At 39.9% G+C, this 14,013-nt stretch overlaps 2 protein-coding genes across 2 annotated transcripts; both read right to left on the reverse strand.

Annotated features, from left to right (window-relative positions):
• Positions 1–2,284: 2,284 nt before the first annotated feature.
• On the reverse strand, positions 2,285–7,040 carry LOC310691017 (vomeronasal type-2 receptor 26-like). Its single transcript, XM_083470606.1, has 3 exons — positions 5,689–7,040; positions 4,986–5,112; positions 2,285–3,589 (listed from the first exon to the last, which is right to left on the reverse strand). The coding sequence occupies exons 1-3, from the start codon at positions 5,845–5,847 to the stop codon at positions 2,679–2,681; spliced, it is 1,197 nt and encodes a 398-aa protein (XP_083326732.1). The 5' UTR covers positions 5,848–7,040; the 3' UTR covers positions 2,285–2,678.
• A 4,414-nt stretch (positions 7,041–11,454) lies between these two features.
• LOC310691050 (olfactory receptor 10A3-like) lies at positions 11,455–13,389 on the reverse strand. Its single transcript, XM_083470649.1, has one exon. It carries the CDS (start codon positions 12,411–12,413, stop codon positions 11,466–11,468), a length of 948 nt encoding a protein of 315 aa, XP_083326775.1. The 5' UTR covers positions 12,414–13,389; the 3' UTR covers positions 11,455–11,465.
• Positions 13,390–14,013: the final 624 nt, after the last annotated feature.

A 14,013-nucleotide genomic window follows, 5' to 3' on the forward strand; every position in this document is an offset into this window, starting at 1 on the left:
GCCTCAATGAGTGTCCACAGAATCAGATGACCTTTGCCTTAATTTAATATTCCCATCCTTATTGGTGAGCAAGCAAATTTCCGAATGTCTTTTTTAATAAAGGTTTTTTTTTATTATTCCTACACATGTTTCAGGCATTAAGATATGCACCTTTATGGACCTGAAGGAAGCCTCTGAATAAGTGCAGAGGCACTGTGGGTTAAACCACAGAGCCTAGGGCTTGCTGATCAGAAGGTCGGCAGTTCGAATCCCCACGACAGGGTGAGCTCCCATTGCTCTGTCCCAGCTCCGGCCAACCTAGCAGTTCAAAAGCATGTCAAAGTGCAAGTAGATAAATAGGTACTGCTCTGGCAGGAAGGTAAACGGCGTTTCCGTGCACTACTCTGGTTCGCCAGAAGCAGCTTAGTCATGTTGGCGACATGACCCAGAAGCTGTACGCCGGCTCCCTCGGCCAATAAAGCAAGATGAGTGCCGCAACCCCAGAGTCGTCTGCAACTGGACCTAAGGGATCCCTTTACCTTTACTTTACCTTTCTAGGATAATATGATGTGTCACCATTTATTAAAGCCTGAACGGAATAAACATGTGCAGACATTCTTAATATTAGTGTATTTTTCATATCTGAGTCTATCTATACAACTTTTATCTGGGAGAGAAAAATAAAAGAAGAGAAGGTGGGACAAAAAAACACACAAGGGAAATCTGCTCAAGGGAAATAAAATAGTGTAGAAACTATTTTAGGCACGTCCCCAGTTTGACTAGGGAACATATTGCCTTGAGATGTGGTGTGCTCTCCTTCACTTAAGTTATTTAATTCCACTTTCCCCACATGCACTTTGCGTAATAATCTACTCCCTTTTGTTAATTTGACTCCTTAAAGGTCCCAGTTGCCTTTCAGGTTAAGGACAACCAAAAGTTGAGACATGTGGATTTCATGAAAGATATCTACTTTCTTCTTCAAGTCATGCTTACAAACTTTCCCAGAACCCTCTTCTACCACTTCTTTAAACTACACTCTATACACCCCACAATCCAATTAAGAGCACATCATTTTTATTCATAGAGATTAATACATGTAACCAACTAGATGTGAGCATATGGGCACACTCTAATGCTTATGCCTGAAACTGTTCATATGGGGTTAGAAATGTCCACCATTCACCAATACACTGTTGTGGCAAAATTGTGTTCTCTAGGGACTGGAGTTACATTATGGTGTTTAATATTAAGTCAAACAATTGGACTGCCTAGTCCAACATATTCCATGCTGGATTGGACTTGTGATACAAGCAGATGTGTCCTATTGTTGTTGCCATCACTCAATATCCTCTGAGGTCAGCCACCAGCAATAATACATACCAGATATTTCCTCTGTAGAACAGTAATCCTTTTTTTTAAAAAAAATAGTTTTTATTGGGGGGTTTTGTGTTACAAAACAAACAGATAAACAGGCAATAATATTCTTAAAGTGATGACCCTGCCTGGCACATGACAGAAAAGTGATATGTCCTGATTTCTAACCCCACCCCTCCTAAACACCTTTCAGTTGGCCTAATTTTGTAGTCAATTTTAGTTTCTGGACTTTTAAAGGGCAGCATGCACAGTGGGAATTATCATAGTCCAGTCTGGATGAATTTTTTTTATGTAAGAGTGTAAATTTGAGTGATAATTGTGAACACACTGTTGTTGTTGTTTAGTTGTTTAGTCATGACCCCATGGACCAGAGTATGCCAGGCACTCCTGTCTTCCACTGCTTCCCGCAGTTTGGTCAAACTCATGTTTGTAGCTTCGAGAACACTGTCCAACCATCTCATCCTCTGTTGTTCCCTTCTCCTTGTGCCCTCAATATTTCCCAACATCAGGGTCTTTTTCAGGGAGTCTTCTCATGAGGTGGCCAAAGTATTGGAGCCTCAACTTCAGGATCTGTCTTTCCAGTGAGCACTCAGGGCTGATTTCCTTAAGAATGGATAGGTTTGATCTTCTTGCAGACCATGGGACTCTCAAGAGTTTCCTCCAGCACCAGAATTCAAAAACATCAATTCTTCAGTGATCAACCTTCTTTATGGTCCAGCTCTCACTTCCATACATCACTACCGGGAAAACCAATCTTTAACTATACAGATCTTTGTTGGCAAGGTGATGTCTCTGCTTTTTAAGATGCTGTTTAGGTTTGTCATTGCTTTTCTCCCAAGAAGCAGGCGTCTTTTAATTTTGTGACTGCTGTCAGCAACTGCAGTTATCATGGAGCCCGGGAAAGTAAAAATCTCTCACTGCCTCCATTTCTTCCCCTTCTATTTGCCAGGAGGTGATGGGACCAGTGGCCATGATCTTCGTTTTTTGATGTTGAGCTTCAGACCATCTTTTGCATTCTCCTCTTTCACCCTCATTAAGAGGTTCTTTAATTCCTCCCCACTTTTCCCTAGTGAACACACTAGAGAAAATATATATTGGGTGTGTGCCAACTATGATCACATATACAACAAATTTTCAAGTGTAACATACATTATGCATCTCTCTAATTATTTCAGTGCTATCACATGAACTGATTTTTTAAAATGCAATGTTTTTTCTCTTGTATGCAGAGGGGCACCCATGAAGGATTCTGCAAATTCCTGTGTTTATACCAGTGCTTCTCATGCAGTCAGTTTCTAGGAATAGAATAGTGTGATTTCCCTAAGCTATTTTGTGAAATTGTTTTTTCTAAAGAAATTGTTCTTTGTGTTTACTTCTGGCCTTAGAAAAATAATAAACATTTTGGGGGCAAAAATGCAACCAAGTAACCCAGCACTGGACACCAAAATAGAGAAGATCTCCACAGCCACCATGTATTTCCCCTTGGTGCTCAGATAGGTTGGAATGAAGGATATCCAAACACTGCAAAACACCAGCATGCTAAAAGTAATAAACTTGGCTTCATTGAAACTATCAGGCAGCTTTCTGGCTAGGAAGGCCACTATGAAGCTGATACTGGCCTGAAGGCCCATGTAGCCCAGGACCATGTAAAACATAGCATCTGAGCCTTCATTACATTGCACTACAATCAGCCCAGACTGTGAGACCATATCAAGATCTGGGAAAGGGGGAGATGTGAATAGCCAGATGGCACAGATGACAACTTGAATAAGAGAGCAAAAAAGGATAATGTAGTTGGATAGTCTCTTGCCCACCCATTTCCTCATCTTGCTTCCAGGACTTCTGGCCATAAATGCTACAACCACAGTGGTTGTTTTGGCCAATACACAAGAAAGTGCAAGTGAAAAGATGTTTCCAAAAGCAGCTTGTCGGAAAAGGCAGGTTGTTATTCTGGGTCGTCCAATGAACAGCAAGGAGCAAATGAAACAAAGCAAAAGGGAGATTAGCAGAAGGTAGGTAAGGCTCCGGTTGTTGGCTTTGACAACTGGTGTCTTCCGGTGTTTAATGAAAGTTGCAAGCACCAGGACTGTGAGGAGAGCAAAAGTAAGTCCAGTGGAAGCCAACCCTTTCCCTAAAGGTTCATCATAGGCTAGAAAAGTTGTAACCTTAGGGATACATCTGTTTTGTTTCTTGTTTGGATGTTCAGCTTCTTGGCATGTTTCACACTGATATGCATCTGTAAAAAACACACATAAATTTCCTGTATGGCAGAGTTTTTCAGCATGCAGCCTACATCATGCAATGCAGCACATCAGTCAATAATCTACAAAAGCTAGATAATCCCTATTCTGATGTCCAATATTGTTTTGGGAAGTGGAGAAAATTTGCAGCTGGCACTGTTATGTGGTTTGCTGATGTGCAAACAGACATAGTGTGTACAGCACCCCAACACACTGAAAAGAGCATTATTTAAGCCCATCCAGCCTCCTTTTCCTTGTTTGGCACCCTCCCACCCTTTTCTGCATTGTGGTTGCTGTAGTCACTTTGGGGCTGAGTAGGAATTTTTGGCTGGCTTGTCTAGATTTGGGAGAAAGCCCCCCCCCCCTTTTCCATACTGTAGGATTGGAATAGGAGATTGTTAGGTGAGCTGCCTTAATACTTGGCTAGTCATGCTGATTGGTTGATTTGACGATATTGTTCAATTGGCTGATGTTTAATTTGGCATTTCAGTTTCATGTGTTTAAATAGGTGAATCTGGTCACTTTGGCAGAAACGTGGGAAAAGGAACTTCATAGGGCAGGTTGATGACACACTTAGACATAGGTGCAAAATCTTAGGGGCCAAGGGGGCTTCAGCCCTCTCCCCCATAAAATATTTGAGGGGCAAGTTGATGGGCATCTCCATTCAAATTGTATTGCGTGCACCGTGTCATATGATTGATTATGTGGGGCAGGGCTTGCCTGCCCTCCCAATATTTTATTCAAGTTGGCACCCCTTCACTTAGGCTACCTTGTGGATGGGTGGTCCCTCTCAAAGCTGTATCTGAAGGATGCACAGCCTGGGAGCAGGATAGGGACTGTCGTTGATGCTAAATTTCCTCATTCAGACAGTTGTAAGGCTTGAAGGGTGGTGATGATATAAGACTTCCTCTACTCACATTCAGTGTGTGGCTCAGGTAAGCGGTCAGTGGATAGGCTTGCATGATTTTGTCACCTTTACAGCCACGGGATTTCTTAGTCTGAGCCAGTTTCCTCCCCTATAGTTTTTTCTGTAGGATTTGTATGTAACATTTAATAAATAGATCCTTTTTCATCCTAGCTGTATGTGCCTATTTATTTCAGCCTTAGGCCAAAAATATTTTATCATTGTGTTCTGACTGATCTGAAAATACCACGTAAAGGTTAAGCATCTAGTAATATACAGCTCATGTCTGGTTGGTTTTGTGTGGTGGAATGCTAACTTTTTAACCCCACCACCACACACACACATTGTCAACATAACATTATGCATTATCTTATCCAATGCGGCCAATTGATCTGAATGAAAAATCCAGGCATATATTATAGGCTGTCTGTTAAAAACAGTTAATATTTGAAATATATAGTTTGGATAGTGTCTCTGAAATTACCTACCTGTCTGGTGTGAAATGGTCCCCTCTGGGCACTGAGAACAATAATAGCAGCAAGATGGTTCACTCTCACGAACTTTTTTGTAGTATCCAGGGGGGCATCTTTCAGTGCACATAGAAGGAGGCAATGCCTAACCATAAAAATAAGAAAATACAGTTTGGTGAATTTCAGGTTATAAATTCATTTCTCTGTATTTTAGCCTGAAGTTGTATATTTAACCTCTGTTTTAAAAAGACAAAGACAAAGTGATCACACTCCAGTGTTTAAAATAAAATAACTAGGTATAAAACTTGGGCAGAAAACCTTGTCCCACTCACATGCAATGTCAAAGTACTATGCGTAATCTAACTGGTCCACCATTGAGATATTTATGTATCATTTTAAAGTGAAGTTATCAGGTTGATTCAGTTGATCCAAATAACAGAGGCAGTTTGGGTTTCTTTATTTTTTCTACATAGGTCAATTTGGTATGTGCCAAAATCAAGTTCTTCGTCACTAAAGCCTTTAGTTATTAGAGGTAAGGGAATAAGCTCTTTCATGGCAAATTGAGAGGATTTAAAAAAACAAAACAAAACAAACCCAAAACCCCCAAAACCCTCATGTCTTGAGAAACAATGGAACTCATTCATTTCATTTTCTAGATTGAATCCCACAGATTTTGGGAAACTATGAAAAATGGCAAATTATTAAAATCTTAATTACCCACCTGGTTGAAGATGTTGGGCCATATAATGACATCTTTCTTAATGGTAATTTTTTCATTAGAAGACTGGAAATCTACCATTCCAACTCTTACTCGGATGAAAGATTTATTTGGAAAAGTAACCAAGTTAACAATATCATGTGATCCAGTAGACAATTCCATGTTTTCATTAAAGAATACCTCCTCCCCAGCACTGTTGTTGAAATGAATTTTTCTCAAAAATGCCTGGAGCTAGATGGGAAAACCAAATCTCAGGATTTATAAATATCATCTCTCATTCTAAGAGTAGCTACTGAGCATCATTTGGGAACTTGCAGTCTTTCACAGAAAGTTTGTGAAACTTCACCAAGGTTACTTATTTACTAAATGACTTCAGCGAAGGTGTTTGAAGTCCATCAAAGATTCAGTATTTCTGACCTTCACTAGCAACATGTGTAACACTAGTCCACCCATTGCAAAAGTACTGAGACTAAATATCTCATATTACCTCCCATGGCAGCAGTGCCCAATGATTCAATCCTGCAGGTTTCCCCCTCACTCTTTGCCCTTGTGCACGAAAAGCATGTAAAGCATGTGCCAAAGCATGGACTGCATTGTAGATACTATAGCTCTGATCAGACATGCTCATTTCAAGCACAGTCCCAGGAAGACTATTTAACTTTTCCTTGTGTGTACAGTGCTTTTTATTTAGAGTTCTGCACTGAAATGCAGCTTCCCAAAACATTTTCATAAATAAACTATTTTGGTGCTGGTGAGGGTCATACATCTGGAGAAAACTCTGAAATCCTGGTACATGGTTTTTGTGGATTGTCATGAACAAGGAGCCATGGAAGTATTTCAGGTTCCAGCTATTCCAAATAACACTTGAGGTGAAATCACACTGGACTGTGGTAATCCAAACCTTCTCTTTGGGTTTCCTTCCCAAGCAATACTCAGTATACAGCATCATCTGTAAACCTTGCATTGAGTAAGTGTCTCCATCTGCAACAATCACATTGGCTTTGGTCCTATGAAGTGTTGCCAGGATATTTCCCTTAGAAAATATATTCCATGCACTAGAGGATTGGAGAAAGACTAATGGTGCCTTCTCTGCAAAGGCAACACAGATGCCATTCTCATTGAGCATACATTTCATACTTTGCACAAACCGTTCACCACTGTCATCGTCTGAAACAATAAGGCCAATCCATGTCCATCCCAAATATTTTATCAAGCGCACTATCCCTTCATTCTGGGTATTGTCGTTTGGGACCATTTGGTAGGTAAAAGGGAAATAGGTTTTATCGCTCAGTCCTGGGTGAAATGAGCCATAACTGAGCTGAAAAGAGAGGGAAATGCAGTATTTTAAGCTGTGAAAGTTGATCCCATAAAACATTTACTGAGAATTTTTCTGACGGTATCTATGATGAATGTTCTGCAGTATATCACAGATGTTCTATGAAAAACTGGACATAGTGAATAGAAGATGGGTTTGATATGTAACATATATATTTTATATATATTTACAACTTAAATATTCAGTAAAACAACCTTATTAAAACAACACTTTACCTAAAACAGACAGGTAGAGTAATCAAGAGAATTTCTGTGTAAACACATATGTCTTCAAAAGTCAGTGGAATGCCAATATAGATGGGGCCTATTGGTATTTCAGCAGCGGGTCATAAACAAACAAACAAACAAAAATGAGAATATCATGCCTCTTAAAAAATGCAGGTTGAAACAAAAAGAGTGGGTACACTCTACTTTTCTAAAAAAGAAAAAAAGAAACAAACTGCTCAAGGATGGCTGGCAACAACTCATTTGTCATATAAAAGCATATTCTAGTTTGAAGTATATGATATAGTTGGGCATACAACTACAGTGCAGTGCACATACAACTTGATCTTCATATGGCGCAGTTTCTGTGAGCTGCTCATACACCAAATAAAGGCAGTACATTTCTGCTGGTGGAAATACATGTCTCAACCTAGGCTGAAAGCAACTCAGACTGCCTAAAGAACATATAAATCCATATACAAATAGATGAGTTTTCAAAAGGGGAATCACAGCAGGAAGCACAAATCAGATTTCTGATCACTCATCTATATAAACTCATATCTCTAGTGCTTTTTTGTACTTAAACATCAGAAATTTCAACTTGTCAAACATGAGAAACACTGAAATTTCATCTCTTGCACAGTTATCTGTAAACTTTCTCTCCACACAACCCTACCTGTGGAATCTGGTAGAGGCTTAAGAGAGTGGCTATTTGCATAGAAGCTTCAGAGCCAAGTGCTCCAATGACTGCCAACATTTTTTGCATTCTGCACCTGGTATTAGGGAAGCTGTTTTTCTTTGCTGACAGCAAGGACAGTGTGATATCATAGTTTAATCTTGCTTGGAACATATTATCATAGATCTGGAATCCCAGAGTAGAATTGGGTAGAAGGTTTGAATCTTTGTTGATCTCATCAATAGCAAAATTGAAGGCAAAGACATGCTGATAATTCTTTTTCATCAACCTACAAAGACAGTAATATATATTTATTATTTGCACAGCACTTCTTTCTCTCACCTACTCGCCGGTTGCAAAGAGACCCAATTGATAATGTATTTCACAGCTGATAACCACCATGGCTCAGAAAGAGAAGACAAAGGTTTTCTCTTATGCTTTTTCAAAACACAGCTACGTGGTTATAAAACCGCACGGTTTGAGTGGATATCCAGAAATCTGGTCATGCATTGGTCATTGAACAGATCTTAAACACTGTAGTTATTTTACATGCATACGACTATAGTCTTCTCCATTGAAAAGCACTGACAGCAATATAACAGAGAGCAGCCATTTCAGACCTGAAACACACTTGCATTTTGTATTTGGGATTCATTTTGCAATCTGTGTACATAGTTGAGCTACAGAAATCAATAAGTGTACACATGTGTAGTGAGAGAGTGTGCACCTGTATTTTGTGTAATTTGTGAACACATATTAAGTTATTTAAGACTGACCATTACAAGAAAGGTATACACTTTGGGAACAGAGACATAGATATTGGGGTCATGTCCAACTTTACGATTCTAGGATTAATCCACGTTGGGAGCCTGAGTCAACTCCCCGTGGTTGATATAGAAGCTCCACACTCTGCCAGCTCCTCCAACTCAGGGCTCAAGGCTGGTGCCATGACCTACTGGCCACACTGGGCATGTGCCATAGCCCAGCACCCCTCAAACAGCATATTAGGAGTGCTGAATTATTTCAGCAGTAGAATTTGGGGTTTTAATACATGTTTATTTATTCCCTTTCCTCCCTTTCCTCCAGGGAGCTCTTGGTGACATCAGTGATTTTCTGCTGCATATTATAAGTTCCAAATTACCCTGGGTTAGGCTGAGAGAGGTACTGATTGGCCCAAGGTCACCCAGCAAGCTTCATAGCTGAGTGGAGTTTTGATCCTGGGTCTCTTCCCAGTCCTAGTGCATCACTCTAACCACTACATCACACTGGCAAAGTTATTTACCGCATAGACACAAATAAGCCTGAGTCTTAGCTGTGGTTTCTGCATTGCAGGACTTGGACTGGATGTTCCTTTGGGTCCCTTCCAACTCTACAGTTCTATGATTCTATGATTCCTAGGATCTCTTGTGCAAACTTATAATATCTATTACAAATCTATTTTACACCAAAGATTTTTGGGATATTTACTACATGCTATTTTCTGTCCATTGGTGCCACAGCCTACAAATTCCCAAGCAACAGCCCAATCCACACAAGCTTTTACTACAGAAACATGTGCCTAAGTGCTTACACTTAGGACTTGCTTATGGGGCATTTAACCCACTACAAAGGGTTTCTTTCATTGCTTCAGTGTTCTCCCAAGCAATCAAAATCAATCTTCTCTCAATCAAAAACCCACTACGCACTCAATGTGCTATTGCAAGGCTTTCAGATGCAGGCTGGTGAATGATTGTTCTGTTGTCAAACTGTGAGCTGGGTAAAACAATCTCTCGTTCGGCAGTGGATGAAGTGGTTTTCATTTGCCTACAATCCCCCATGCTCTAAAGGTTGTATAAATTGGCCTTAAATGCTCAGAATTCTGGGTTTGCCTTTATACAGTCACTAATTTGAGTTGAGATTCATTCACAAACTACCAAATTTGGGTTGCACAATTAGTGCATCTGCATAATAAGCCTGCTTCCCACCAAAATTGGACTTTCTGTGATAAAGGAAGGTGGAAAGTGTGGTATAACAATTGCTTGAAAGGTGATGGAATAATGTAATGGAAAGTGTGAGATAAGGTAAAGGTAAGATAAAGACAAAGGTGAGATAAGGATTGCTTGCTGAAACATCATATCATCTCCCCTCCCCAAAATAAAAAGAGAACAAATACTTAATGAAGAGTTGACACCATCTAATCTCAGAGCAAGCTTTGTGCAAACAAATCAGGAGGAATGTTCAATAAGAAGGAAAACTGGAACTACCTAGATACTGTCATTTGTTTAAACACATGCACACTTAACTGGAACACACGTTTGCTGAAGCTCTCGGGTAGCATCTTAAAGGAGTCATCAGGATATACACCCATGCGCAGAGACAAAACTGCACCAATAACATGGTCCCCTGGCTTTAAAAAATCGTCTTCATATCTGTGAGCTGTTGCTTTGCATTTTTCCTTCAAATTATTATTGGTGGCCTGGGGCAGGAGCTGTAGCAACAGCAGCAGCACGAGTAGCATCTTATGTCATTGCAGCCCACAAGCCTTATTCATTCTCACCAACTGCAGTAGCTTACAAGACATAGAATGAATATGGACAAGATGCAATGTTATAGATAACCTTATTCCATGCTGGCTCTTTTGAGATATTATTCATGTAAATAGTGACAAAGACCTGCTATATCCTTGCTCAATGCAGTTTTCAATAAACTTTAGAGCATTTATAGTAGATCTCACCACTGATGCAAGGTTTTGCAAGGTTCTTCAATTGATTGAATTTGTTTTCCCATTGGTGTTGCCAGTTAGTTCTTAAATTCTCTGGAGCTTTTACAATGAAAAGACTCAAGCACTGTATTTTCAATAATTATAGGGAAGATAGTGGTATCTCTAGTCTTTCTCACACACTTTCATTGTTCCAGTAGAATGGCAGAAAAACACATATGCAGAAATAATAATAATAATAATAATTTATTATTTGTACCCCGCCCATCTGGCTGGGTTTCCCCAGCCACTCTGGGCGGCTTCCAAAAACACTAAAATATCATACATTAAAAGCTTCCCTGAATAGGGCCGCCTTAAGATGTTTTCTGAATGTCAGGTAGTTGTCCATCATCTTGACATCCGATGGGAGGGCATTCCACAGGGCGGGCGCCACCACCGAAAAGGCCCTCTGCCTGGTTCCCTGTAGCTTCGCTTCTCGCAATGAGGGAACCGCCAGAAGGCCCTCGGCGCTGGACCTCAGTGTCCGGGCAGAACGATGGGGGTGGAGAAAGAAGGGATGAATAAAAAAATGGGGAGGGGGTGGAGGTGGGACCCAGCACACATCACTGCAATTGGAGGTAGAAGAATTCATTTCTTGTAAGAAAATAGATTTATTTCCCACACTCTGTCAAAAGGTCATAGGACAGTTTACAACACAGTAACAAAATAAAGAAGCATAGCATGCAAACATAAAACAATAATCATAAAATACATAATAAGCATATTAATGCTGCATATTGCATAAGATTTACAATCACCAAATCTAACAAGGAATTTGAGACATTTTAAAATTCATTTCAACATAATTTATTTTGTCTATTCATCAATTCACTTATAAACTTTTACCAAAACCTTTTTCTTCCATAGTTTTATTAGGGCTCCCTGCATTTCCTTGTTTCTTAGGCTGTAGATAATTGGATTTAACAGTGGCGTTACAACAGTATAGGAAAATGATAAAAGCTTGTCCAGAGGTGGAGAGTAGCTGGATTTGGGTTTTAAGTACATGGAACTAGATGTACCATAGAAGAGAATAACAACTATTAAATGTGAGGAGCATGTGGAGAAGGCTTTATATCTCCTCTCCAAGACTGGCATCCCCATGATGGTAAAGATAATGCCCATGTAAGATAGGATGATCAGCACGAACGGTAGCATGATAGCCATCAGAGCAATTCCAATTACTTGGACTTCATTTAGGAAGGTGTCCCCACAGACTAGTTCTAACAGTGGCTGTATTTCACAGAAGAAGTGGTTGATGATCACACCACAAAATTGCAGGCGAAATGTGACAGTGGTGTGGACCAGCCCAACTGCAGTCCCACAAATGTATGAGCCAGTCACCATTATCCAGCAAACATTTCTCCTCATGATAATTGTGTAATGCAAAGGGTGGCATATTGCAACGTAGCGGTCAAATGCCATGGCAGCTAGAAGAAAACACTCAGCAACCCCAAAAAACAGGAAGAAGAACATCTGCATGGCACATCCCATAAAGGAAATAAATGTAGCATTCACCAACAAATTCTCTAATAATTTGGGGATTATGACTGACATATAGCATCCCTCCAAGCTGGCCAAGTGCATAAGGAAAAAATACATTGGAGTGTTAAGCATAGGGTCAGATTTTACAAGCAGAATTATCAAGCTATTGATCATTAAGGTGATTATATAGAGGGAGAGCAGCACTACAAATATTAACACATGGAACTTGTGAGTCTCTGAAAAACCCACCAGTATGAATGCAGACAAAGTTGTGGCATTTTCTTGACGACTCATGGCCTCCCTGAGATATTTAGCTTCTTCAGTACTGCTGTTTGTATCTACATCTAGTAGTCTACGATTTCACCACCAACCTATTCATTGATTAATTCATCTATAATCATGACTCCTGCTTGTTTTCTTTTAAACTAATGTCTGACTAGTAGCCTAATCACTTTTGATCATCTTTGTTTTCTGCATGTTCAGTGCTCCTGGTGAAGATGTGAAGCATAATAATTTTCTTGCTTTTATTTCATGGCATCAGCTTCTTATAAGTAAGATTACTTCCTCTGCCACTCTTTGCTCTGTAAGAGAACCAAAAATAACACGTTGGGTTTTGTTTTTGCTTTTAAAAAAGAGAGAAGTTCATCTTATGTGTGTGAATATGTAAAGTCACATGGAAAACTAGAATAAATCTCTTACATCAGGGATGGAAAACTTATGGTCCTTCAGGTGTTCTTAGACTACAGTTCTTATTATCCCAGACCATTGGATATGTTGGTTGGAACTGACGGACTCCAACCTCCAATTGGAGGCCATAGATTTCCATCTCTGTCTTGGAGCTTGATTGCATAGACCTTGGGAAGTGGACAGTGAATGTTAAGTACCTGGCATGCCACAACCCTAGGCTAATAGGCTGATTTGGTTTGTACCCCAAAGTCTAATGACGCATGTGGGTATCCTAATGTGATGTGGGGAAACATGACATTTCAGTTTTCAGTGTTTTATCTGTGCTGACTAATACTCTTATCTAAGTTATTACCTTACTACAGTCAATGAATATGCATGTGTGTGAACCAGACTATAGTTCTAGTCGTGGAGCTGTACAGCACTTCAGAATATTTGCCTGTATAGCACAGTATTGTCTGCTTTGACTGCAGCAGCTCCCCCGGCTCTTAGGCAAAGAGAGAGAGGGAGAGGTCCTTCATCTGCTACCCATGCCTTTTAACTGGAGATTGCAGAGCTTGAATTCTGAGCCTTCTACTACTGACTATGGTCTGGAGCAGCCTGCAAAGTTTCATTGCTGTAGGCAAAACACCCTACCATTGAAATCACCCTATTAAGGGAATTTGCATGAAAATGTGTGTATAACTGGAAAAATTACATACAAAATGTGTATTTTTTTGGGGTGCATTAAAATCTTACTGAATTTTCACAAGGACTTAAAAAAATCGGAAACTGATGCAGAAATGTGAAGTTGAAACTATAAAAATGAGAGAAATCCAAAATGGACAGATTTGTCCATTCCTAGGTGCAACTAAAGTGGGTGTGGCTACCCATAAATGCTCCCTTTTACATTTACAGGACACACATAGGCAGGCAGAAACACAAAGGCACACAGTCCTCTCTCCTCTGCTAATAAATGGAGGTTAGCTGTAGAATGGGGATTATCATTCTCCCATCAAATAGTCAACCAGATGACCAGGGAGAGGATGATTTACATCAGGGTGCTAGTGCAGTCTCAGCTCACTTCTTCTTCTCTTTCTTTCTGAGTATTGGGGGGTAGAGAAAGAAAAACTGGTTTGGAAGGAAGGATAACCATACCTGTTTTACTTGGTAGTGATCTTGAAGCTAAGCAATTGAATTTCCTTTGAAGTCAAAATAACCAGATTTGACC

This window comes from Podarcis liolepis (genome assembly GCF_965112155.1).
Source record: "Podarcis liolepis genome assembly, chromosome: 13".
Classification (NCBI taxonomy): Eukaryota; Metazoa; Chordata; class Lepidosauria; order Squamata; family Lacertidae; genus Podarcis; species Podarcis liolepis.